At 38.9% G+C, this 26,945-nt stretch overlaps 1 protein-coding gene across 4 annotated transcripts in view; it reads left to right on the top strand.

The window, feature by feature from the left end:
- Nucleotides 1–25,636, top strand: part of kcnq1.1 (potassium voltage-gated channel, KQT-like subfamily, member 1.1) — a 53,303-nt gene extending 27,667 nt beyond the window's left edge. Inside the window, exons 6-18 of one of the 4 annotated variants that reach the window (XM_080885669.1) lie at nt 2,637–2,777; nt 10,282–10,392; nt 10,853–10,948; nt 11,139–11,255; nt 12,340–12,478; nt 14,655–14,678; nt 14,957–15,013; nt 17,245–17,374; nt 21,498–21,573; nt 23,442–23,536; nt 23,734–23,780; nt 23,892–23,953; nt 24,760–25,636. In XM_080885669.1, the coding sequence (XP_080741795.1) occupies nt 2,637–2,777; nt 10,282–10,392; nt 10,853–10,948; nt 11,139–11,255; nt 12,340–12,478; nt 14,655–14,678; nt 14,957–15,013; nt 17,245–17,374; nt 21,498–21,573; nt 23,442–23,536; nt 23,734–23,780; nt 23,892–23,953; nt 24,760–25,014 (1,350 nt within the window). In that variant the 3' untranslated portion in view covers nt 25,015–25,636. Of the gene's footprint in view, nt 1–2,636; nt 2,778–10,281; nt 10,393–10,852; nt 10,949–11,138; nt 11,256–12,339; nt 12,479–14,651; nt 14,679–14,956; nt 15,014–17,244; nt 17,375–21,497; nt 21,574–23,441; nt 23,537–23,733; nt 23,781–23,891; nt 23,954–24,759 lie in introns of all 4 variants that reach the window. The other 3 variants (XM_080885668.1, XM_080885671.1, XM_080885670.1) reach the window with 3 other exon arrangements.
- The last annotated feature ends 1,309 nt before the right edge of the window (nt 25,637–26,945 follow it).

The following is a 26,945-nucleotide window of genomic DNA, read 5'->3' as shown; positions in this document are numbered from 1 at the left end:
TGATTGTATGGCACGTGAGACTACAAATAGACAACAACCCAAAGAAAGCTGCAAAACTTTCTCAAGACAAAGAAATTCAACTGACAGGTGAGTCACCTGATCTCGACCGAACACAGCATGCTTTTCACTTACTGAAGGCAAAACTGAAAGCAGAGAGATCCACAAACAAATAGGAACTGAAGACTGCTGCAGTAAAGGCCCGACAGGGCATCTCAAGGGAGGAAACAGCATTTAGTGATGTTCATGGGTTTTAGACTTCAAGCCGTCATTCAAAGGATTTTCATCCGTGTACTGAAAACAATCACGAGATTTAAAATTACCCATGTTCATTTGACCAATTAGTTTTGAGCCCTGAAAATAGAAAACTGTGTATAAAAATGACAGTAATTTCTAAACAGTTAATGCAAATGTTTTGTTATGCCCCCTGAACTAAAGCTGAAAGACTGCACTTGAATCCCATCTTGATTGTTTGATTTAAAGTCCAGTGTGATGGTGTTCAGAGGGAAAACTACAAAAAAATGTGTCACTGTGGACCTAACTATAAATCGTGGCTTTCTTTGTCTTTCTTAATCCTTTTAATCATCTTGTAACTCCCCCACCCCCCAAATTTGCATAGAATACACCTACAGCACGCAAAACCATGTGGGACTTATTTCAGGTTTTCTCAATTTTCCAAACCCTGCTAGCTGAGAGTGACAAGCCTTCACTGATGTAGACCATTTAAGGGTTTCACTGCCCAATTCCACTCACACACTGGCTGGGCTGTTCCTAAATAGACTCTGAAAGGAGAGGATGAGTGTGAGACTGACTCTAGGAGAGGCCTGGCTAAATTCAGTCCTGATTGCAGGCATCAGAAGTCATCATGTGTAACATAGAGGGAGCTGTTCCATGAGAACCACACTCATCACATCCATGCTTTATTTTTGTTTCACCTCGCACTGCAGCCACTGTTGGTATAGTTCTCATATCTTCTGCTAAGGCTCTACACAACTCCAACAGCCGTGAGGGAAATACATTGTGTACTCTCACAACAGCCAGTGCAGTAGGGGTCAAGTTGCCATCAACCAGCTGGTCTCTGGTGTATTGTATATAATATATGTTCCTTTGTGAGTTTCTTGGTGTTATACAGAGCAGGAATATTTTGCTCCGCTAGACTCTCGCATAAACGCATGAAAGTGCAGCCCCCTCTGTGTTAACAGCTGGAGTTTTTAAAGTCAATGGAGTTTCATTCACTCCAATCAGTATCCAATCCTTGTGTTATAACGGCATTTACATACACACACAGTGGCATTCTAGTGCCTGTGGCTCTAAACACAATTTGCACAGTTGCTCCTGGCTGATACTGGCAGATGGGAGGCACACATCTCGTGAATGTGTTTGCCAGGTCACAGTGACAGCAACACATCTACTAAACCTCAGGTAGCAGCTCAAGGAAAATGTACCTGAATGCGTTAAAAGCTGTTATTTCCAAGAATCAAGTTGCTAGCAGTACGGATGACTTGAAGGTGTTATAGAGGCTCTGTCAGGTGTTTACTAGCAAAGGTCTGATGCCCAGAAACATTCCCAAAAACAATGTGTGATGAAATGAGGAAATGCAGGTGCAAATGTGGACTACTGGGAGATTGTAAGCACCGTTTGTTTAGAGCAATGTAAGGCTAGGATGCTTACATCTGCTGCTGCTTCTCTGTGTCGCAATCTCAGAGTGACAGTTTTGGGCTGAGACACAAATAAAATTTTCACTTATCAGGTAGCGCTCTGGCACTTTGAGTAGTTAAACCCAGTTTAAAATCACGTAGTAGGTGAGTGCACTTAGAGAGCTTTTTCACAAAGCAGTAGTCTAATTACACTCAGACAGGATGAGAGCCCCAAACCCAAGTAGACCTCCTGAGCAAAGTGCTTATTGAATCTGCAACACGATGCTTTATATATATGATAAATACACTGGAAGACATCAGACGTCTGGGTTTCAAAGTAATTTATGATGATTTACCGCACATCTGAATTCAATCAACACCCCTGCGGTGATTACTGATTATTACTGAATTTACTTTCAGTTTAAACTCATTAGCACTTATGGCCCCTTTAAAACTCAAGACATTTTAGTGTTTGCTCTGGCCAAGAATACCATGAGCATTTTAATGGCTTTTCACTTGATCAAAAAAAAAAAAAAAACAACCACTTATTCTGAATAGAGTCGCACAGTTTTGGTTGAGATAGAGCGTCATAATCAAATTTCAGATGGCAGTTTTCAAATAAGATCCCATCCAATAGATGTTCGATTGAAAGAACTGGTGCCAAAAATTAGCGGCAAAATGACAGGTTGCATGATTAAGAACAGCTTTGCATTCACTTTTGGTTATTGAATGACACAAGCCCGCACAGGCAGCAAAATGCTCCAATGGAAAAATTTAATCATCATATTTACCCAGCACTCTTACATGAATATTCACATCCATATGTCATGTTATTAGCAAACACAGCCACATCGAGCTACAGGCAGCTGACTGGTAAGCTAGCTGATGCATTTTGCCAGAAAGTATACATAAATTCACACCTCATATTACTTAATATTTTCTCTAACATGGTCACATGTCCGAGTTTGAAATATGTAATGTCTTTGTGCATGTGTATTTCAGGAGCTGATCACAACCTTATACATTGGCTTTTTGAGCCTGATCTTCTCGTCGTACTTTGTCTACCTGGCAGAGAAAGATGCTGTTGACAGCAGTGGCACCACTGGTTTTGGGAACTATGCTGATGCCCTGTGGTGGGGAGTGGTAAGCATTTGTATTACTTATAGTGTATGGCCATAAATCATTGTACACACATTTTTGGGACTCCTGGGACAAAAAGGGAAATGATAATGTCAATTGAAAAAATGAACTGTGAAAGCATATATATGGAGAGAGAGAGAGACTGGCGAGCAGTCATGTTGAAACAGGAAGGGGCCATCCCGTTCCCACAAATTTGTTAACAGTTGGAACTAAGGGGCTGAGCCCAACTCTTAAAAAACAAAACCTACTTGAGCCAAGCGCACAGACTCATCACTCCAGAGAACACATCTGCACTGCTCTAGGTTCCAGTGGTGGTGTGCTTTACATCGCTGCATCCGACACTTAGAAGCTAAGGCTCAGACTAAGGCATGGATGCAGCTGCTCAGCCATGGAAACCCATTCCATGAAGCTCCCTCTACGCTCCGTTCTTGAGCTAAACGAAGTCCACATGAAGTTTAGAAGGTCTGTAGTAACTGCCTGCAGAAAGTTGGTGACCTCTATGCACTATGCGCGTTCACTGACCTCGCTCTGTGATTTTACGTGGCCTACCACTTTGTGGCTCAGTTGCTGTTGTTGTTGACTGTAGTAGCAAGGAATTTTCATGACTATGACTATTACAGTAACATCCTGAAAATCACTGAGCTCCTGAGTGCGACCCACTCGCTCACAAATGTTTGTAAAAGAAGTCTGTATGTCTTGCTGCTTGATTTTATACACCTGTGGCCGTGCAAGTGATTGGAACACCTAGATTCAATAATTTAGATGGGTGAGTGAATACTTTTGGCAATATAGTGTATGACACACAAAAAAAGGAAAATTATAATAGTCTCTTTGTTGAGTCTTGGGATTTGGCAAGCAGTTATGATGGTTGAAGAAAGTCTCCAGAAAATGAAAGTAAGTTGTTGAAATGTTCTCTAAAATGACAGAAACATGAGCAGAGTTTGCCTGGGGCTCTGAGGAAAATTCTGCTAAGGGGGCCCTCCTAATTTACCCATAAGCCATGCACGCTGTGTGAGATTGCCACACAGTCCCACCTGTCAGCACAGTGCAAACAATTTGCTCAATCTGTTCATCTACAATTGAGTATACTTATACAGAAAAGTATGAGATAAACAAACACGATTTTTTTCACACAGTATATTCTTTACAATCTCAAGATGACACATGAGAATGAAATGCTGCACGAATGACTTTTTGTTTTGTTGTTTTTGTTATCATTTCATATGCACAGCTAAGGAGAATTTATATTCTAATACTGAATCAATTGTAATTGTCAGTCACTGGCTTTGCAAAGAGTTTCCTTTTTTACATGATCACTGTCGAGTTCAGGGTGCTTTTGTGGAGTGCAATCATACTCCTACATTGTATTTTCTGGACTGGCCCTTGCAGAGGCTGCTGCTGTAAAGCATATGTTTCATTTCACGAATGTGCATACGAAGCCATATGGTCACATATGAACACATGTGAAGTGTGAATTGCAGTTTCTAAGCCTTGTCACTTTAGTCAGCCACAAAGACAAAGAACCCAGCCATGGAAATGGTTAACAAGCAACACACAGACATACCAAGAGATGCTCTGTCCAGCTATGTTAGTAAGACAGACAGGCTAGAGGGATTTGCACTACAAGCAAGCACATCAACTTAATGTTAAGGTTATTTGCTGACATTTTTCTTTCTTTCTTTCTTTTTGGAGAAAAACTGGAGAAGCTATGTTATGGAATATTTCAAGCGCTCTTGGGGGCCCTCTGCTGTCCATGGAGCCCTAAGCAAACACTCAGTGTGCTTGTGACCTGATTCAAGCCAGCTCTGTGTGTGCATGTGTGTGTGTGGGGGGGGGGAGACCTACCAGATTCACCTGTGAATAAGTATCTTTTCGCTGATCTGTGTTATGAGTTATCCCAGTTTTAATCATGTTTGGGATTGTGGTATAAAACATAACCAGAGTGTTCACATCCCTATATGATTCTAACATTATCTCTATGAGTTCTATACTGAGAAACTATAACAGAAGTCATTAATATGAGAATGTCACTGCTTTGCTTTATGGTTCACTTTGCCCCATTATATGCCGTACAGTTCAATATTCAACCCTATGTCAAATTTAGTGATGCAGTTTAGCTGTTTTACAACTGAATAGGATTAAGGACATAAAGTATTCCTTATAATGTAATATATATTATATATAATGTCATAATATTTCCCAAATACAAGAAGATCTGCCAAAGACTTAGATAGACACTCATAAAACTGTGAATTAGCTAAAATACAGCAGCACTTTAGAACATTTGTTCGACTCCACAATGTCACTGAAAGATACATAAAAGGCCTGCTGTAGGACATATCTGGGCATGTAGTATTATCTGTCCGGATTATGATTTTTCCCAATGAGGATGAAATTGTAATGTTTGCATAGAACGTAAAGAACGTGTTTACTCATGTCTGATACACAAAGCCGTGTGAGCAAATAATCTGCACGGTTGCAAAAGCAGCAGCCGGCAGGTTATATCAGCAAGAGTCAGGCCCCAGTAGAGAGCCTTTCAACAGTCTGTCTAGCTGGTGTTGAGAGCACAGTGACCAGTATTTGTTCAAAGTAAGGTGTGCTTTAGATGTTTAAAATTAATTACAAAATATTTTGTCCTTACCTGAGGTGTCCTGGGGTCCTGGGCAACTGCCCAGCGCCCTTTAACTAGAACAGAAACCCGTGTAAAATGTTAGTGAAATTATCCTTAGAAATAACTGTCAAAGTGAAATGATCCGAAACAATTCAATTATGATTGTCTTCTGAATTCTGAGATTTGACATTTCTATCCCGGCACAAATAAGATTTTGCAGAAAACCATGACTTGTTGTAAGCTGCTTTTTACCAAGTGAAAGGTCAAATATAGACTGTTTTATCTGTACTACTGATGTTACAGTAGGAGTTGTGTGAAGCCCCTTGGGCAAATCCAGTGGGCTGCTAATACAAACAGCAAAACAAATAGTGCAGAAAACACGGGATGAAAATTTATTTTCAGACAATAAGTCACCACCCACTCGGCCTCATGGAAACTTCAGGGACTCTGATATTAAAAAATGCACGCACACACACATTCTCACACATACACAGCAAAGTCAATAACTTGTCTCAGTATGAAATGAAAGTTGTTGTTGTACACATTAGATCCCATGATTTATTTTTTTTTTAAATCTGATTTGGGTCTGCTGTCACACACGCTGAGAGTCAGTTTGGGGTATTTCAGCACATGAAGATGTTATTAAGAGTCCAAGAGGTGAAAAGATCAGAGTTGTAGTTGGAGGATTGGGAAATCAAGGGTCTAATGCACTAAAGACTCAAAGCAGAGAAAGTATTTGGTCAAGTAAAGTCAATAGATAATTGTGGGTTCAGCTGTGGATGTGATGATACAGTTTTTAAACTGTTTGCTAGCAGTACTTTCACTGTTTTTTTGCAACCACACTAGCAAAATGTCTGTACTCTAAAACGACTACTACTGTTTTTGGATCAAGTCAGTGTTGGATACTTTAATGATTTTCTGTACAAATCTAATAACCCCTGTCAGTACTAGGGTTGCCAACTCCCTGAAAAATAAATAAGGGACACCTCGTGGCCAGGACCGGGCGACCCAGTTGTCTTCACCCTTCCCAGTGTGGTGAATTTTCTAGCTCTTTTTTTGTGTGTGAAATTATTTTTTTAACCATTTGACTTGAAGTTGATTTAAGTAGATGCATATTCTATTCTTTGTGATATCAACACATGTGAAACAAATGATCATTTAGCTATTTATTTTTAGCTCAAAATGACAACATTAACACAATAAAACAGGTCTCTTTCTTAAACAGAAGCCTGTCATGCTTAACTTTTGAGAATATAAGTAAATCTTTCTTTAAAAGAACTCTGTCCTGCTTAACTTAAAATAATAGAAAACAATAGAAAGAAAAATATTCTTGTAACAGTGCCAAGCTGGTCAAGAAGGCTCACCAGCGCCTCTTCTTCTTGAGGACTCTGAGGAAGAACCACCTGTCCTCAGACATCCTGGTGAACTTCTATCGCTGCACCATCGAGAGCATCCTGACCAACTGTATAACAGTCTGGTACGGGAACTGCTCTGCCTCGGACCGGAAGGCGTTGCAGAGGGTCGTGAAAACTGCCCAGCGCATCGCCGGAGCACCACTTCCTGCCATAAAAGACATCTACAGGAAGCGGTGTCTGAAAAGGGCTGGGAAAATCATCAAAGACCCCAGTCACCCATCACATGGACTCTTCACCCTCCTGCCCTCTGGGAGGCGCCACAGGAGCCTCCGGACTAAGACCACCAGGTACCGGAACAGCTTCTTCCCCACAGCTGTCAGACTCCTGAACTCTGCCTCCTGACATCTGACCCACGTTAAACTCATGGACTGAACATACACACACCCACAATGGACAACTGTACCCTCAAACACAATAATAACATGGAGTGAACCACCACTCACAACCACTAGCACTTTATATAGCCTCTGTAGAAACTATCTACACCCTCACTTATCTTAACTGCACTACTGTATAGCTCTGTGTAAATAATCATTCTGTACATTCGATAATCTTTAATCCTACAACTGTTTACAACTTGCATAGTTCCCATTTCTGTATAGCTGTATATCTCGGATTCTGTAAAGTTATTTATTTCATATTCTGTATAGTTTTTCATATTTATATCCTGTTCATAGCCTGTACATACTTATAGTTATAGAATATTCACAACATACTTCATACCGTGTACATTATAACATACCATAATAGACCCATTTCTGTAATATACTCACATATCTATATTATTGCTAATATATATTGTAATATATCTATATCACTAAAGCACTTCTGGATGGATGCAAACTGCATTTCGTTGCCCTGTACCTGTGCATGTGCAATGACAATAAAGTTGAATTCTATTCTATTCTATTTAGTGCATTTAGTACAATTGGCTTCAGTTGAGGTATTATTTCAGCTTTTCTAATGCTAATCAGCTGCTCCTGTTTGTAAACCCACTTGTTCCCATGATTACGCATCATAACTCATCATCATTATTCACCTATGTATTACTTTTTGTATTAGTCATCTATTTGTTGTAATCATCTATCCTTGCAGTTGTTTATTACACAAAATAAATTATATTATCACACTTCTGGCCACATAGCGCTGATATTCACTGCACATGCCCATATTAACTTTTTCCAGCCAGGTGTTTTCCTTTTCCCATTCTTCCCTTTCTCTGAGGGAAACAAACATTGCTGCTCTAATGCTGGGCTCACACTGTGCGGTTTTAGGCCCATTTTGAGCCGATTTTTGAGTGATCGGACCGATTTTGGCCTTCATCGTGCGTCATGTAGTATACGTTGGGTAACGAGAAGTGATTAACACCTCACGACCAGTTCCCGATCATCAATCGCTCGTGAGGGTGTCACCGCAGCTGCTCGCGCGCAAACACGTAAACGTCGGTGAAAAAGACGGAGCAGCACGGCAGTGCAGCGTGTGATCTGGACACAAGCGATGGAGGCACAACTTGTAGAACTTTGGAAAGCTCATCCGAGCCTTTTCGATGTGGCCTCACAAAATTATCACGACCACAACAACCGTGAAAATAGTTGGATTTACACTGCTGCTTAATCACAGCTGCCTGATCATGTTTTTCATTAGCAATTTAGCAAAGTTGATGGTGGTGGTGTGTCTGTGTGAGTGAAAGACAGAGAGAGAGAGCGACAGATTTTCTGTTATAACCTTCATTTTATGGCGGGGGTAACTACTTTGGCACAACAGCGGCACAGTGTGAGCACTCAGGTCGCATCAGAGCATCGGGCGGTACAGTGTGAGAGTACATCGTGACCTATGAACTTCTAACCCCTGTGAGTCAATCGTGCAGTTTGAGCAGGAGCTGAATAACGCGACTGAAAAAATCGCACAGTGTCTGCCCAGCTTTAGGTGTACTGTCGTCCGAGACTTGCACCGCAGTGTCGGCGTTTGTTTCCCTGTTGGCCATGCTTCTTGTTGTGGTCACCTGTTGTCTTCCGGTATTTTCTCCGAAAGCGACCTTTCCTCGACCAATGAGATGAGCGGTAATCTGAATTGTCATACTCGAATTGTCATAAGTGTGCTGTCAGCTCATTGGTCACAAAGCAGGAGAGGGGCTGGGAATTATGTTTTCAAACAAAGCGTTAATTCCATAAACATTTATAGACTACTTTTGGTTCTCACTGTATTACGGGACAAAGTGCGTCCCTTATTAGCTCAATACGGGACGTGTACTTTTGTTTCGAAATACGGGACGATTCCGTATTTTAAGGGACGGTTGGCAACCCTAGTCAGTACCAAGTCATTAGCCCAAACTATCAAGTTAATGCTAATGCTAATGCTAAAGTAAGCTCTGAGCACATGCATGGAAATAGATGTGCAATGAGTAACTCGGTCGATTAGAAAGATTAGAATTTATTAGATTAGATTAGAAAGTGTTGCCCTGGTGCCTGTGTGCCTGAGCTATCCACTCTAATTGGTAGTGTTTAGAGTGTTTATAGCAGTTTGTAGCCTAAGCTTTTTAGGGTTACTTTACACATTGTTCTTTAAAACTTTAGCAGTGTTAAATATTAGCACTCCAGCCTTGATAACACTATGTATATATGTGATAGAAAATAAGGAAAAGCATAATAGGTCCCCTTTAATGATAGGGTAGTGGTTAGAATTAGGGATGCAGTGATAATAAGTCTCCAGAAAGTGCATACAAGTTATAATACTATCCACTGAAATGACTGGAATATGAGCATTGCAGTTTCACAAGAGACATCTGGAGCTCAGCTGTGTTTCCAAAAAAAGTATTATTAGCAGCCTAGTTACTGAAGAGCGAGGAAAAGACGGTATCAAATTGGTATTTGAGTCAGCAGATACTCAAGAGTGTGGTATCAGCAACTGCTCTAGCCTATCTGCAGGGACCACGGATGTACTACTGACTTTGATGATCCCCAGATTTTTCAACCAGTGATGATGATATGTAGTAATGGCGGCCATGTCTCAGGGGACCAGTGGTGTCCTTAAGCAAAATATATGAACCCCAAAATCCAGCTGTGTGTCCAATATAAATACAGAACATAGCACAAAGCAGTTTGTGATACAAACAAACAAAAACAAACAAACAACCTTTATTTGTCACATACACAATTATACAGAGTACAACATGTAGTGAAATTCTTGTGTCCGAGCTGCAGACAGTCTGCAGACATAGTCGCGCCATTCCAGGACTTGGTTTTTAGCATGGGGGGTCTAGCCAGGACCTTTACTGGATACCGGGTGGGAATCGAACTTGTGACTCCCGCTCCGAAGGTGTGTAGTTCCCATTTAATTTTTCATCTAGTGCCTCAGGTAATTATTTAAGCTGTCCTATACTTTGGTTTATTAAAAGCACATACCCTAGCTGTATATTTTGATGAACGCTAATTATAAAATGCTACTGTCGTCATTATCTTGTCTGTGTTTTTTTTCCCTTTAGGTCACAGTGACAACTATTGGCTATGGAGACAAAGTGCCACAAACCTGGATTGGAAAGACTATTGCTTCCTGTTTCTCAGTCTTTGCCATTTCATTCTTTGCCCTGCCTGCAGTAAGTGCAGTGAGAAATTTCCATCTAACCATATCATTGAGTTGTGCCGTGAGGATTACAGAACAGCAGTGACTTTGCTGAGAAACATAGTAAGTCAGTGAACCCAGTAAAACTGGGTGAAAAATTGGATTAGACAAGTATAGTTTTCCTCATCACTTTTTATATTACCCTTGGTTCAATATTCATAATAAGGTTTATGAAATGTCTCAAATACTTAGAGCCCCAATTATTTACGTTTAGTTCAAGAAATAAAAACGCTTAATCTCCCCGTTTAAATCTGCTAATTCCGTGTTTATGAAGGTTAATGGGAAAAAATAAATTATTCTCAACCGAATAGAATCATGAAGGATCTCTCTTTGTTTCTTCCTTCTTTCTCTATCTTTCGGATCGTGCAGCTGCCTGAAAGTGTGTGGTTAAAACTGAATAATGAGAAAAAACTCTGCTATGCTGTTCTTCACAGGGAATCTTGGGCTCAGGCTTCGCCCTGAAGGTGCAGCAGAAGCAAAGACAAAAACACTTCAACCGACAGATCCCTGCAGCTGCCTGTCTCATTCAGGTATTTGACCAAGAAAATACTCCCAACAGTAGCTCAGTACAGCCGGGGGATTATGCTGTCTCAGAGCTACAGTCTTATTATGGAGACCATCCTTTCATGTAACCTTTTCTTTCTTTTCTTATATGGCAGACATGTTGGCATGAAATTTGTCCTGTCCAACCAACGTATTGCTATTTTTATGCCCCTCCAGACATCGTGGAGATGTTTTGCGGTGGAGAACTTTGATTCTGCCACATTCAAGATGTTTTTGAGAAAAAGATCAAACATCCCTGCCTCTTCTCTATCCACCCCCAAGCCCAAGAAATCGGTTAGTAATCATTTTATAGATTTCTCTGTAACTGCTTCATACACCCGGTTTCCCGTTTATTAGACACAGGCAAAGTGCAACTAATGTAGTCTGAAGCAACACCCCTGCAATACTGTAAATCCTAAATTTACAAAGGTTTCCATGAAGGTTAATGTAGGCTGTTTTTGTTTTTCAGTTATTATGTGCTCACTGTCAAGGCTGTAGTCTGCTGTGCTGCATTGTGTTGCTTTATACTGCAACTTGTTTCTGATGTTTAGACTGCACTCAATGATGCAAATCTGATATCTGATATCGATGCAAAAATACTGGAAACACCATAGTTCTTATGAGAGAGGTCAGTCTTTTCCGACTAGTAATGGCTAACAAATAATAGTAATAATAGAAAAAAATAATAGAAACAAATAAACAGAATTATTGTAAATAATTTCATAAATTAATGTCAGATTGGGTTTCAACCCCCTCACTCACTCTCTACTATCAGACAGGCTTAATCAACTAGTTAGATTTAAGAAAATCATCCATTACTGTAGCATAACAGAATCACAAGACTGGATATCAGATTTTGAAAAGATACACATAAAAACAAACAAGAAACGCCTGACAAGGGGAAAAAAGTCAGCAAGTAAGACAGCCAGAGGCAATTTAATAATGATATTGATTATTCAGCATCTTTGCAACCAACCATACATCTACTAATGCATCTGTTTTTAAATGTTGCTTATGTGCAGTCAGTATCAGTGACTCTGATCCTCCTACTGTATTTCCATGTAATTATCATCAACAGAAATGATAAATTATTTAAATGCTTGACAGCTCCACACTTTTTAAAACAGAGAGTGGCGGTAGAGAAAGGTAGGCAGATTATGAAGATCATTACATCACGTAATTTGGCGACTGATATGCCTTTATGTTTACGAAGGTTTGTTGGCTGCTAAATCTAATTCCGTTTGACAGTTGAGACTTTGGCTGCAAAATCAAAATGTAACTCCAAATGTTTTTCCCACATGGTGAACACGGTTACCTTTTTGTGTCACTCAAGTTGCAGCCAAACACTTCATTGAGCTGTTTGCATTTTCTCGAACAGGTGAAGTTGAGGAAGAAGTTGAAGAGCAGTGACAAGGATAATGGTCCAACTTCCCCCACAGTTCCGAGCATCACCTTCGACTCTGTGTTTGACAGCGGGAGGGAGATGAGTTCAGATGTTTACAGCACTGTTGGCACAGGTACTAAAACCTATTGAAAGAGTGAAGAACAGTTTCTAGAAGAAAACAGACTGATGTTTGTTGCAAGTGTGTAGATATATGGAGTGGTGCCTGTTCTTTCCTTCAAATCAGAATCAATACTCACAGCATCACTTAATGAGTAAAGATTTCATTAGCGCTGCTCAGGTGTCAAACCAAAAATTCTTTCATGATACAGAAAATAGAGAATGTTGAATTTAAACTGCAGATATAAGGCTGTCCACAGCAGGTGAAGAGGACAAAGTCCAAACATTAAAAATAGATGAGCGCATTGCAGGAATATAACGTGAGGTTGCATTGATGAGTATGAACTGCAAGGGTCCTCTGCTGAACTTGTAAAAATCTGCACAACAAACAGTGCTGCTGATTCAATGATGAAGAACTAGGAGTCAAATAAAGAAGGTATTCAAATCAATACTGCATCCTGTCAGTGTCACTTAAGATTATGTTGTGTACTCCAACTACTTTGATGAGTTCACTTTAAATACTTCAAATCAAACCTTTTCTAATAGCTCAGGAGTAGTGCCACCAGCAGGTCAAAGTTTTCCCTTTTCCTTTTCACTGACACTGAATGACTTTTTTACATTATTTTACTTTAATGTATAAATGATAGAAATGTTCCTGAAAACAGCCTGAATCACGAGCTAGACAGTACAATGAAACACTGTCCTTGCATTAGTATTTAAGAGCCATTTGAAACTACTCAACACATCTAACATTAGTCAAATTGAACTAAATGTATTGTGGAGCATGTGGAGCATGCACACTGCATAGCATTGCACAGACACAATTTAATATGCAATTAGATTGTGGCCAACTTTAGCAATCAGCAGTCACCTTAAACCCTTTAATGTTAACGCTCCCATTCTTGTGGTCAGTGTAGTCACAGATTTTCTCATTCAAGGGACTATGTGGCCTTTTAAAGCCTACATACAAACAAATCAGAATGTGAGTTACTTTTCCAAAATATCATATGCCCCACTTTCTAACTTCCTGGTTTACAACATCCTGTCATGGAGAGTGGGGGCTGCAGCCTTTTGGGGCTGAGAATATTTGAGCTGTTCTCATCAAAAAACAAGCTGTGGAACTTTTGCTGAAGTAACATATACTGACTAATTCAATATCATCTTTGAAAATGCCTCTTTCATTTTTTTCCCCCTGTCAGTTCATTTTCCATGTTCATTCATTTCTCTCAGAGTGTATTCCCTAATGTTGTTCTGCTCACCGAGTAGCCTATTTTATACCTTTTCAAAAGATCATCATTATTACTCCTCTCACTGCTGTATGAAGGACATTAATGGATAGCCTGATCTACTAGACTGACCAACCAAGACACAGGAGAGGATCATCTGTTTACTTTTTCAAGAAGATAAATATGGATAGTTTTAGCACATCCATAATATATAAACATCTAATTGGATGCTACTCTTTTCAGGCCCTCATTATATAACCTCTTTCTTTAACACAATCTGGTAATGTGAAAAGCTGCTTACATGGGTGACTGCAGCACCACCAACACAACAGTGCCAATGGTTTTGCTTTGCACTCACTTCTCAGTACAAGGGCAGAATTTAATTTGCACCATTGTACGGTTCTATGCATGTCTGTGCACTTCACGATCTCTGATGCTACAGGTCTACTGCACATCTTACATTTACAGCATGGTGCTTTTAACACGTCCATTTTTTACTAAGTTGCTACATTGCCATCTGTTGTATGCTTGGGGTGAGGGGATGCAGGCACTGATGCTGGCTCAAGTGCTTAGCTCCTTACAGAGTTGTCAGCTTACACTAAAAGCGTATCCTGTCTTCTGCATTGAACAATTTCATCCCTGCGTTAACCTTGTTGGTTATCTCTGCTGTGTGGGCATTTATTCCTCATAATTCTGTTCACTGGGTATGTGGTTACATAAAATAGATACAAGTCATTATAATTTTGATTGCAAGAGTGGAAAAACTGAAGGAAAGTAATTTTCCATCAGTGTTTTTCAGTTCATAATAAACGGAACTATCAGGTGTATTGCAGATGTGGTATTTCTTTTTACATTTTAAGTCTTTCTGCCTCTTTTTAATTCTCATTGTGCTTCTTCCATTCAACTTAACTGCCTACTTCCTTGCTTGTGTCTTTTTTCTCTTTGTGTTTATGCCTGATTTAGCAGGACTCTACACTCTGGGAGGATGTGGTGAGCTGCATGTTAGTGTCCACATCCTGGTCACGTCCTCTGCGCACTCGCTATCCTCTCCTAATGCTTGTTTTTAACAGCCCATCAAGTCACTTTTTGTCATTGTCAAGTTTTATAACAGCATGCTTTCTTAGTCAGGCACCCATGAGGTAATGAAATGTTGTGTTGTTTTCTTAATGACTAATGACTATGAAAAAGGATTCCAAGTGCCACATTCATTTTTCAGGATAATTAAAGTTAATAATTTATGCTTGTGTTTTCCATCATGTATTCTTCAGATCGCCAGCAGTCCTGGACATCTTTGTCCTCTCTTCAGTTCAGCTCACCACCTCCAGGTAACTTCAGAGCTTAATGTTGTTTTTATGTTACTTTGTTTGCCTTGAAGATACAGTCTGGCGTTCATATAAAAAGTGCACATGGCCAAAGAGATGGCACTCATGAGGTTGTGGATTATTGTTTTGGAGCCTTGAGTTTAGTATTCTGACCTTCGCCATCTTTACTGCTGCTTTCTTGTTAGATTGATGTTAATTATGACCACCAAAAAAAAAGGTTGTGCACAAAATGGACACCTGAGAAAATACACAGCCTACAGAATAGTCGATTCATGGCACCTTCCTGTCTCTCAAAGTGTCCAGGCCCCTAATAATGCAAATAATGCTAATGCCTTAACAATTTAAACCCCTCTACAAATGTCATAAGAAGGAAAATTAGCTAGTGAGGTTTTGTGGTCCTACAACTGCTAACCACGTGATGTTAAGTGGTCCACCATTTTTGATGTGTGACTATGTATAATCAATTCAGCAAGACCTCAGTCACGATGCCCTAGAGACGGTGCACAATAATCTGGCAAGGGAAAAATATGTATTACCAAATAGATCTTGGAGGTTCCTAGCTGTTGCTAGGTCGCAAAGAAGATGCCTGTATGTGATTGCTTTGGTTCCTAACTCCAGTTGCCCACAGTTCGTAGGAAACATGGCAAGTTGTCTGAGACTGCAAACATTTGCCAACTACTCTTCAAATGGGGATGAAACTATAAAAGTGTGACACAAGTGAGGCACAACTCTTACTTTGAAGGGAAATGCCCTCAATTTCCAGTTTGTGTCGAGTTTGTGTTGCACTTTTATAAGTTTTCTTATAAAAGCGAAGGTTTATAGAAAAAATTAGTATCTTTGATGTAAAAGCTGCAGCAATCTTCAACCACACCAAGGAGGTTTTTGGTGCAGCACCTTCTTTATGACCAACTTCACCCAGTGGCATGAAAGCAGCTTCCAGGAACCACTCATCAACTGGATTACACATTTTTCCCTTGTGGTTCCCTTATGATGGAGGAGGCCAACGGTGTGCATATGATGTCATTTGAGAATCCTCTGTAGAGATTGAAGCCTTTTCCCAGAAGAAAAAAATGCATATTTCTGTTGTAAAGTTAGAAATTTGAACATGGATGTCTATTAAGAACTTTTGAAATCGACTTCAAGTGGTCATTCCAGGAACTGCAGATTTTTGGCACTGGGGTGCTGGCTTCATTTTTCAGTTTTAGTTGCAACAAGTTTTGGTTTCATCATGTGTGATGTTACATACAGTTTGAAGTGTTGTTGCCAAGAGGACTAAAGGTCTGATGTGTTTAGATGATATGCAAAGTAATGTTTGGCATTTCATCTAAAAAGCTGCCCAGCAGGGAGTTAAAACATTTTCCTGCATTCTGTTATTGAGAAATATCAGTGTGCTGGTCAGGGCAAGTCTTGTCACCAGATGACAACACCACTTAAGATCATTTGATTTACAGTGCATTTCAAGCAGTGCCATTTAACACCTTTTTTTATTTTTTTTTATTTCACACATCAAAATCATGAACCTGTTGTGTCATACGGCTCTTAATGGTGCAGTTTCAAAACACTCCAGCGGCAGATTTGGATAATTGAGGGGTTACATTTTGTCTTTCATTTTTTTTAAATTAAATTTTACCATTTTAAAAGACACAAAAAAGTCTCTTTATCCAAGTTTATGTGGCAAAGAACAGAAAGTGCCACCCTGCTGGCATGTTGCATTTGAGAACATCTACATAAAAAAAAAAAACCCATCTGTGTCTATCCAAACGGAGTTGTTTCCTCTCTTCCCTGTTTTTGCAAGATGACTGTAGCTGTAAATTCAGATCTCTTTTCCCATCTAAATACAGCACTTTTATAATCCTAAACAGAGCTCTGGAGAGTCAAGATCCCAGGTCACATGAGGCCTAATTTTCCCACAGTTCACAAGCCCTCACTAAATCACTAGCGATTCTGAAAGCTACCATAGGAATGTCTTTTTCCCCCCTTTCCACTGTCTTCAGATAATGTTACTTTTAATGCAACATATGGGCATATTTTTGTTGTTGGTTATATCAGCATACACAACATTAGTGCATTAAGAGAAATTAGAATACATTTAAATGTGTAAGTAAGTGTAAATCGCAAAACCTGTTTGAACAGGATGTACACAGCGAAACTTTATCTGCAGTGTCACTGCAGACACATATTAATAGCTAAAGTCTAATGAGTGTGTTTCTGGGTGTCTGTGGGTGAACGTGCAGTGAAAAGAAGCCCTGGCCTTTTAGAAGTCCACTCGCCCAGCGCGCTCCAGAGGAACTGCAGCTTTGCAGACGACATGGAGCTGGAGCCAGAGAGAGAGAATGAACTGGCCCCAGCCTCCTCAGTGTCACAGTGAGTTTACCACCATAGGATTCTGTGTTTATGTGTACGTTCGTTTTAATGACCATGACAGGGAAGGTTTTTATGCATTTTGTTTTAGGGTTGTTGTTTTTTTCCCGCTATTTGTAATTAACCTTTGAAATATGCCAAACCCCAGAGGGCTCGTGTCTCTACTGTGTAATGAGTGTGTATCAGGAAAAAAAAATCACTTGCATTTGCCGAGGCACTTGCACAGCTAGAGACTGAGAGTGATATGAGGAAATGAGTGTTAAGTAACTGCAGTGCAATGTGAGTGCACAGTAAGTGAAACAAATGGAGCGACAGTTTTGACCCGTGGGACTTCTTTCTAAACGGAGGAGTAATGATGCAGAGTGGGAAATGCATGCAGCAGCGTTGTTGGCAAAGATCACTCTGTGCTCTGCTGACTTCAAAATACGTAACCAGCTGTTCTCATAGAGCAGCGCCACATCAAATCCCATGCTGCATTGTGCCATTATAAGATACTACTCTTTGTGTTATCCATGACGAGACAACACCAAAAATATGAGAGAAAAAAAACCCTTGAAGAATGTGTTTCTCTTCACCAGGTTTGTCTTTGATTACACGCTTTGTTACATATTTAACACCAATTTGTCAGTTTTATTTTATTTATAAGACCGGAGAATAGCTCAGTTTAGTCATTGGTACAAATCGTGGTGTATAGATTCTCGCTATGGAATACTTCCCAGGAGTCATATTTCTGCAGCTGCCAGTTCTGACTTTGCAGTGCTATGTTTTGGCAAATTGATAATAATCGAGGTACTGAGACTTTCAACAAAACTGCCAAACATTTGTCCCAAACAAACGAAAATTACACACCCAGTTACCCAGAAGACGGAGCTTTTAAAGTCATAATAAAAGAAAAAAAGTGTGTGAGGCAAAAATGTAAAGCTCAATAGAAACTTTTTTGAAAATCTTTTTCACATTGCATTTTTGTTTATACCAATCACATGAAGCATTTGGAACAGGGGCGATTCTAGGATCAGAGCTTTGGGGGTGCTGAGCACCCAGAGAGCTGCCCAGCCAAGCAAGATAAACTGTACTCGTCACGATGAGACTTCTTCCCTGTCTCTGTCAGTCCCTGCATCCTTAAATGTCTCCAGTTGTCCTGAGTCCTCTCTGACTGTCTCCTTGGTGCATTTAACCCCTGTTCCTCCCTGTCCTCGTCCTCTGTTGTCTTTGTTTCCGTTATCAGTCATCATAATTTTACCATCTCTGTGCAAGTCTGCAAATTTCTTTATTAAATCATAAGATTCTTAAATTCATCAAGTCTCTCTGTGCCTGGGTCCTCGTCACAAAACATGACATCACTGTTTTGTACATTTTAACACAATTGAATCCCCACATTTGTAAAAGAAAAGAAAAACCACTTTTTTAAAGTCTGTAACAAAACCATCAAATCAGATAAAGGTTATTTAAATGCTGCAAATAAAGAATGGATTGGAATTTAAAAAAAAACAACGTTTTAATATCAGTCATTTTCGACATTTCAGCATAAAAATGTCGACAGTACAAAAAGCGGAGTTCATGTGCCTTTAGACCTTTCAAAAAAGCCACAAAAAGCACTCGAGGAATGTTCAACAACCATTATTTGCTTGGGTTTCATATTTTTTAAAGCACAAATTTCTATGATGAAGACAGACTCTGTGGGCTACATTATTGATCACTACTACTAATAAATATAAGGCAGGGGTTTGAAGATACACAAAGTGTAGATTTCAGCTGTTTTTAGAAGTCTTCTCTCTGAGTTCATTACATACCTCGCAGAAGCAGACAGCAGCAAAATGAGTTTTTCCAAAGTTAAAGAATTGCATGTATTATTGCATGTAACCCACCTGTATTTACTTATATGTTATATTATCAATTATTCTCAATGTAGAGACACAGTCAGTCAGAATCCACGTCACCTTAAAAAATTTTATGGATGTTTGCCCCTATTTGAAAAGTCTCCTCATAACTCATAGTGATAATAAAACCATTGGTACAATACTGATCGTAAGAGTAACTTTTTGAACTGTCAAAGCATGACAGCTAATAATAATGAATTATTCATATCAACACTTTACCGAGTTCTTTTGATTCCTCAGAGGCATCCGATGGAAGACAAAACACTGCTCAGTAGACCATTCTAAAAGAATATATGGCACTAATAGTAATCAAAATGCCTTTACTGCATTAAATAGCACATTTAGGTGCTATTTAAATAGCACTGTATATATTAAATAGCACAATCAAGTATCCCCTAACGGCTCCAAAGACATCCTTCTAATCTTGCTAAGGCTTTAATCCGTGGGATTTCATTCCACTTATCAAATTTAGGGTTGCAGGTGGGATTGGAGCCTATCCCAGCTATCATAGGGCAAAAGGCAGAGTACACTCTGGACAGGTCACCAGTCCATCTACAGGGCTGCCGCAGAGAGAGACAGACAATCATTCATTCTCACAATCATGGCTAATAGGGAATTTAGAAATTCCAATCAACCTAAACCACACGTCTTTGAGAGATGTGATGTACTCAGAAAGAACCTACACATGCATGAGGAGAACATGCAAACGCCACACAGAAACACTCCAGTCAGCTGGTGGATTTGAATTCTGATGTTGACTTAAAAAACTGCCCAACATGTTGCCTGGTGACTCCAGTGGAGTAAAGATCAAAACTTTTGCATCTGCAACACACATATATATGCAGACTAAATGATTGATGTACTCAGACCATGATAATGATCAACATTAATAAAGTTCACTGATGGCTGTTACTACAAAAAAATGAGAGTGAAAAATATGCTTACTCACTTCCTTCAAGCCCTGTAGAATCTCACTTCTCAACACATCAGGTACTTATTTTGAAGCACTGAATATCTAATGTCACCAGGACATTAAAAACTGCATTTATAAAATCACCCATTAAATCTGATAAAAGAAATGAAAAAAATGTTTGCTGACTTTCCCCAAACAGGATTTAAAAAATCTTTTTCCTTTGGGTGCGTTAAGCGTCATGTTTGTCTCGAACCACTAATGTAGCTGACTATTCGTTAAGATCTCTGTTGAACATAAAATGATCATAGTGACTTTGGTTTCTACTGAGGAAGCCTAGAATACGTAGTCCAGCACATAATCCCCTTTAAATCTGTACAGAGTTAATTACTAAGCTTGCTAATAGGTAGACTTGGATGCTTTAGATAGAGCAAGGCTAAGCTCCTCTTTTTATTCTTTGTGCTACGTAAAACAAACTGTCTCTTAATTCCAGTCTTAGATCTCCTCTTTTTAAGTTTAATAAGCTCCATTTCCAAAATATTTAACAATTTCTTTAAGGATTATAACCTTACAGATCCCTAGGATGTTCACATCACAGTGTTCATTGATGGTAGATGAAAATATTAAAGAAACATCTTTGATATTCAAATGCTTCCTTTTTTTCTGAAGAAGTCACAATTTGCCATTAGAGCTAAAAGAAATTTGTCTCACTGCCTGGCTTCTGCTTATATCACTACCACATAATCCTTTTATGATGTAAAATGGATTCTATAATAGTTCAGGAACACATTATTGACGTTTCATAGTGCTAATTTGACAAAATGTTATGAAAGCTGTATGTGAAAATCAGCCCATTGCATTGCCTCTGAAAAGTCCATTATGAGACTCTCACCTACCTTGTTATACACCGGACTTAACAAAGAACTCGCTGCGCTCCCACCTCACATACTCGCTCACTGCTTTTCCAGGGTAATGAGCCTGTTAAGTAATACCTATTTAATAATTCCCACAACATAATAATGGAGGCTAAATGCCCGACAATCACTCTAAGCTTTGTGCTAATGATTTTTCGAGAAATGTGCAGACCTTGAAAATTACCCGCCTTTGTTCTTTCTGTAACTCACCTTCATCACATTCAAAGGAAGACAAGTAATAGAGGAGAGGCTTTTGATGTAGATGGAGCAGTAATAATGAAACTTAATATTTTTGCCTATACTGATAAGAGTTCAGGTATGAAGGTTAATGTCTGCCACGTTCATTCAATTCAGTGAAAGAAGGGGTGTAAACAAGTGTAACAGGTTGAAGTCGACCAACCTTGATGCAAATGTGTTTTTCACAGACTCACAGAGTCTCACCGAAAAGCCATCCGGGTGATCCAGAGAATGCGTTATTTTGTGGCCAAGAGAAATTTCCAGGTAATTATTACAATTTTTTTTAATAGCAAAAAAGAATAATATTCACACATTGGGAAATAATTGATGTTTATGTGCTCTACTTAAAATTGCGTAACCTATCTGCATACTCTGAACACCTGCTAACAGCTTGGTTTCACTAAGCAGTATTTATTCATTTCTAACATTTCAGTAGTTATTAACTAAGTACTGTACTGTTATTTACTGTCACACTGTCACTGTGCAAACATCAAACACAACAAAAGAGATTGGGGAGCAACAATAATACACTTTGCTCCAGGGTCACAGCAAGCAGTGGTTCAGCTGAGTTTGCAAATGAGCAGTGGTTCAGCTGAGTTTGCAGATCAGCAGCATCATTATAGTAATAGGTTTTTGAATTGGATGTGGAAAAAAGATGAGTACATCTGGATATGAGTCCTATACTGTATGTTTTTTTTCTTTTAGATGATGTTAGTAACGCTTTTATGACTTCTCTAATTCTAATCAAAAGCTCAAGCCATGAAACGCTAGCTGTGCCACAAGAAAAAGCTTGTATTGGATTGTTTCTAATGAACAAAAACTGAAGAGACAATCTCAGGATTTTTTTTATTCTGTTTCGGTTGTAAGTTAATGTGGCAGCTATGGCATTTTTGCTTTGCTTTCAAGTATAAAAAAAATTAATTCCACTTCACTTTATGTCCAGCTAACCTCTGTTCAGTGGTTTGTTTGTTTTTTGTTTTTGTACAGGCTTTGTTCTTTATCAGTCAGTCACAATAACATTTCCATGATATTAAATTAATAAAAATTACTGTGTATACAGGATTTACTTTATATCTGGTTTCTAAACCTCACCAAACATCTGTGGAAGAGAAGGAGCACTCTCTTTCTGTTCTAAACTTTTACATTTTGGGGCATAATTTAAAAAAAAAATCGTCTGGGCCTTACCAGATCTTTAAATGATTCGAATATAACTTCAGGGGGGAAAAGTGTGACATACCAAACTTTATGATTATTTATTTAACAAAGAACCAAGCCAAAGAAGAAGCCGTGGATGAGAAACTAAGTATACCTCATGATTCAGTACGCTGTAGAACCACCTTCAGCAGCAATAACTTGAAGTAATTGTTTTCTACATGACTTATCAGTCTCTCATGTCATTGTGGGGGAACTTTACAGCATTTTTTACGTCTTTACAACATTTGCAGGCATTCATTCATGCACAGCTCTCTTAAGGCCCCTTTTTTTCTCTGCAATTTCTCTGAGCATTGCACAGCCTGACCTTGGAGTGAATTTGCTGACATGTCCATTCATAGTAACTCTAGAAATTATTTTGTATGTTGTCCATGTGTGAATAATCTTTCTCCCTGTGGAACGATGGACTTAAAATTGTTTTAAAGTGGCCTTGTAACACTTCCCAGATTAATGAGCAGCAACAATTACTTATCTAAGATAAGATCGTTGCTATGGTCTTTCCTCGCTGGCTTCGTATTAACACACTGCTGAATGCTCCAGGGCAGTCATCAAACTTGCTGATGAGCAATAAGACTAGTGCACTAATGTTACCCTTTTAGTTTCTATGAAAGCAGTAAGTGTGTACTTAGATTTTCACACACTGTCTCCTGAATTTTGGCTTAGTTTTTGTTAAAGAAATAATAACAAACATGTCATGTCATGTGTTGTTGTTCACCCGAGACTTGACTTAACTAATTTATTATTTCTATGCCATGAGTAAAACCTTTCTTTTTTTACATAAGTTTCTTTGACAGAATAATTTTCTAAAGAATATCCAGTTTCTGGCATGTAAAGACATTCGTACGGGTTTGATCCTGACAAGACATTTGTAATAAAAGAGATGACGTTTTGATTAAACAATCTGAAACTCTCTGTTGTAGCAAGCTCGTAAACCGTATGATGTGCGAGATGTGATTGAACAGTACTCCCAGGGTCACCTCAATCTCATGGTGCGCATCAAGGAGCTTCAGAGACGGTAAATGGTTTAAATAAGATGAGCTTCATGTGAATTATATCCCCTGAGTACAGCATGGATATATGTGTACAATACTGTCAAAGGCAAAGAGATAAATTTTTAAAAAAAAGAATGGAGAAGATCTAGGAAGATGAAAGGGGAAGTAGAGAGAGTGTGTAAATATTCCTCTAACTTAAGGCTCCCATTGTTTCCCCCAGACTGGACCAGTCTTTAGGGAAGATAACTTTGTTCCAGACAGGTTCAGGTAATGAATCACTCCACTGACTTCTCGAAATACATTACAGCAGCTATGGTACAAACCACAGACCTAATCCTTCTGTCTTGTTATTTACTTGACTGTTGTCTGCCTCTGAAGACCGAGCCAAAGACAAAGGCAACAACTCTATCGGATCCAGACTCAACAGGATGGAGGACAAGGTGGGATTTGTGCAACCTCAGTGGAAAAATACAGTAACACTCACAAGCCTTGTAGAGTTTGAGATTCTTTCTTTTCTTTGTACAAGAGAAAAGTCAAATATTTAATTCCGTCTCCATTTATCTTGCACTATAATTTGAGCTTTTATAGCCGTTCACAAGGGTTATCCCAAGAGGATGTTTACAATGACAATTTACAATTCAGTGAACCCTTGAAAATAAACTGCATTTGGGAGTTTTCTGGGTAATGCAACAAGAGCTGCCTTTGTTTACTGTAATGTAACATGAGCCACTATGTATGTGTGCACATGTGGCCTCGTTTTTGTTGATTCAAATATAAAACTTTAAGAGCCTGTTCCAGTTCTGTGGCATAAAAAGAGGAACTGTTTGCTTTCATGTATTTCAAAGATGCATCAAAAAAAAAGAAAAGAAAAAGGAACACAATGTGCAATTCCCTCCCTGAGTTTTTATATACATCTGTGATTTTTTTCTCTTTGTTATTTGTGATTGGATGAAAAAAAGATCAAACTGCGTCTAAAGCTTTTAAAGAATTTTCATCTCATAATCCTGTAATAAACATCACTTTAGTTTATGTTTCATAACTGACCATGAAAACTACAATCATTAAAATAATTGGCCCAAACTAAAGATGCTGTTTGTGCCACACGGGTTAATTAAAACTTTATGAACAACGTAACCGTAGCTCCTTCGTTTAACAAGTAAACAAACCTAATTTAATTTTAATTACTAAGAGGCACTGTTGGTGTCATAGCTGTCACTTAAATGAATATTTGATTGAACTCTTACAGATAACACACATGGACCAGACTTTGAATCGCATTGTGGAGTCCCTCGCATATCTGCTGGAACAGAAGGATGCTGGTGGCGACGGTGGGGGCGGGTCAAGGCTCGGACCGACCTGTAAAGTCCTCCCCAGCCAGGACAGCCTGCCAAGCTATGACCAGCTATCTTCACCCTCTTTGTATGCCTCCTCCAACACCGCCAGCACAGTGGTCTGCCCCAACCCGCCCCCGAGCACCACTGGCAGTCAGGATGAGAGCTGATGAAACCAATAAGCAAACACCAAGTTTTTCTTCTTTTAGTATAATATAAGATATTTATGATGAATGTCCCAGCAGACCATGGGGAATATGGACATCTGTGAGAGAAAAACAATAATTCAACACTGCAATATCTCTTAAAGATTGCTATTAGATCTTTGTAATTGCCAGGTTTGAGTATTGTACTTAACATTTATTCAGGTTAATGCCAAAAACCCTGCAACTTCAACCTCCATTCTTCCTGTTTAGCATATGCATATGTAGAAATTATAATAATTTGCAGTAACTTTATTACTCTTAGGGGCCTTACATTTCTATATATCACTTGAAAATCCCAAATGAAAGGCTGTTTTCACTGTTTTCCACTTTTTCACTTTTTTGTTAATGTGAAGATTTCCTTTCTCTTTTGACAATAAAATAATGCAGTAATCATAATCATGCCTGTGTGATGTGAAGCAAAAAACTTTCAATGGTTCATGTTTTTATGAGCCAATCCTGTTACAGTCTGAGTTACTTTTTTTCTCAAGCATTATCCTGCAATAGCATATGATTTATTTCAGTAAATCATTTGATTAGGTAGAGGATCAACAGGGGGTTCTCACCCCCTTGGGGGACACACCCCTAGGACTTAAATATGGGGCTCTCCACCCTTTGACCTTATAACTGAAGAAGCTTCTTGAATGAGAGGTCAAACATCTTCAAGCAACTTGAAGAAGTCCAGACGCTTTTCTTTCCAAGCTCTTTAGACTATGTCAGTAGTCTCTCTTCCCCCCAGTGGATGGTAATGGTACTTCAGGTGGGCTGTTGTTGAAAGTGAATTTGTATGCTATGATATGATATGATTACTTTTCTGGCTGATTTCTGATCCTGAATTTGCCTTATATATCCATAATAATGGGGGAAAGTATGTAGAACGAAAGGGGCTATGACGTGTCATAAGCAATGAGCTAAATTGCAACTAAGGAAAAACATGACCTTTGGCTTATATTATGACCAAAGCTCTAATGAGAGGTTTGGGTGAGCCACAGAAAACATCCAGGTTTCTGAACTGATCATGGGAGTCTTAAATTTAGGAAGTGCTGATTTACATTGTAGCTGACCTTTTTACAGACTTTTTAATCTGCATTAGTTTTTTAATCCGTAAAAGCTTAAGGTGCATATATTGCTTTAGAATCAATTATTATATTATTTTAATTACTATATTGATTACTGAAATTTCAAAGCAAGATCGAATTATTGAGAAAGAAAAATGCAAATAAACTTCCCAAATCTGGAATAAATAAAATATCTTAAAGTCATCACTACCAAGCCTTCTTTGAAATAATACATTAAACTGCATTCATCTTTGAGATTGTTCTTATACATTAATAGGTTTTACTTAAATATATGCCATTATTTACTATACAGTTTCAGTTACTATTTGTTGTTTAGCACAACTTTTACGTAGCAATAAAAGATTGAACTAATTATTACTGAGTGTCTATGTATTGAGTCTGCTGGCCTCGAGCAATCTCTCACTAAAACCAGTGAGATAAATATTTGAGTTACAGAAAGACATTTTTCTTTTGTAATAGGTATTTTGAAGGAAAAGCAAACAAAAAAAGTCAGTATTTCACACTAAAAATGAAAGCAAATAATCCAACTAAGAGTCCTTGTCTTGAATGTCTGGAGCACCGTTCAAGTCACTGCTTCCACAAGTATTTTGCATCACTCATGTTTTAACACAATGAGGTGGAGCTGTGTGTCGTGTCCTCGCCAGCTTATTGAAACAGTCAAAAGCATGGCTAATACCATGCTCTTTAGACAGCTGACCTTTGAGCGGCAGATGGTGACCTTTTCCCTGCTGACCATCCGTGGGGTGTCCAGGCATTCCTTCATACAAGTACCCATGTGGAGAAAGGGCCCAAATGACCATCTGCCTCTGGTGTGGACAA

This window comes from Rhamphochromis sp. 'chilingali' (genome assembly GCF_963969265.1).
Source record: "Rhamphochromis sp. 'chilingali' genome assembly, chromosome: 6".
NCBI classification, from domain to species: Eukaryota; Metazoa; Chordata; class Actinopteri; order Cichliformes; family Cichlidae; genus Rhamphochromis; species Rhamphochromis sp. 'chilingali'.
The sequence above is the reverse complement of the archived record's forward strand: the minus strand, read 5'-3'. Positions and strand labels throughout refer to the sequence as shown.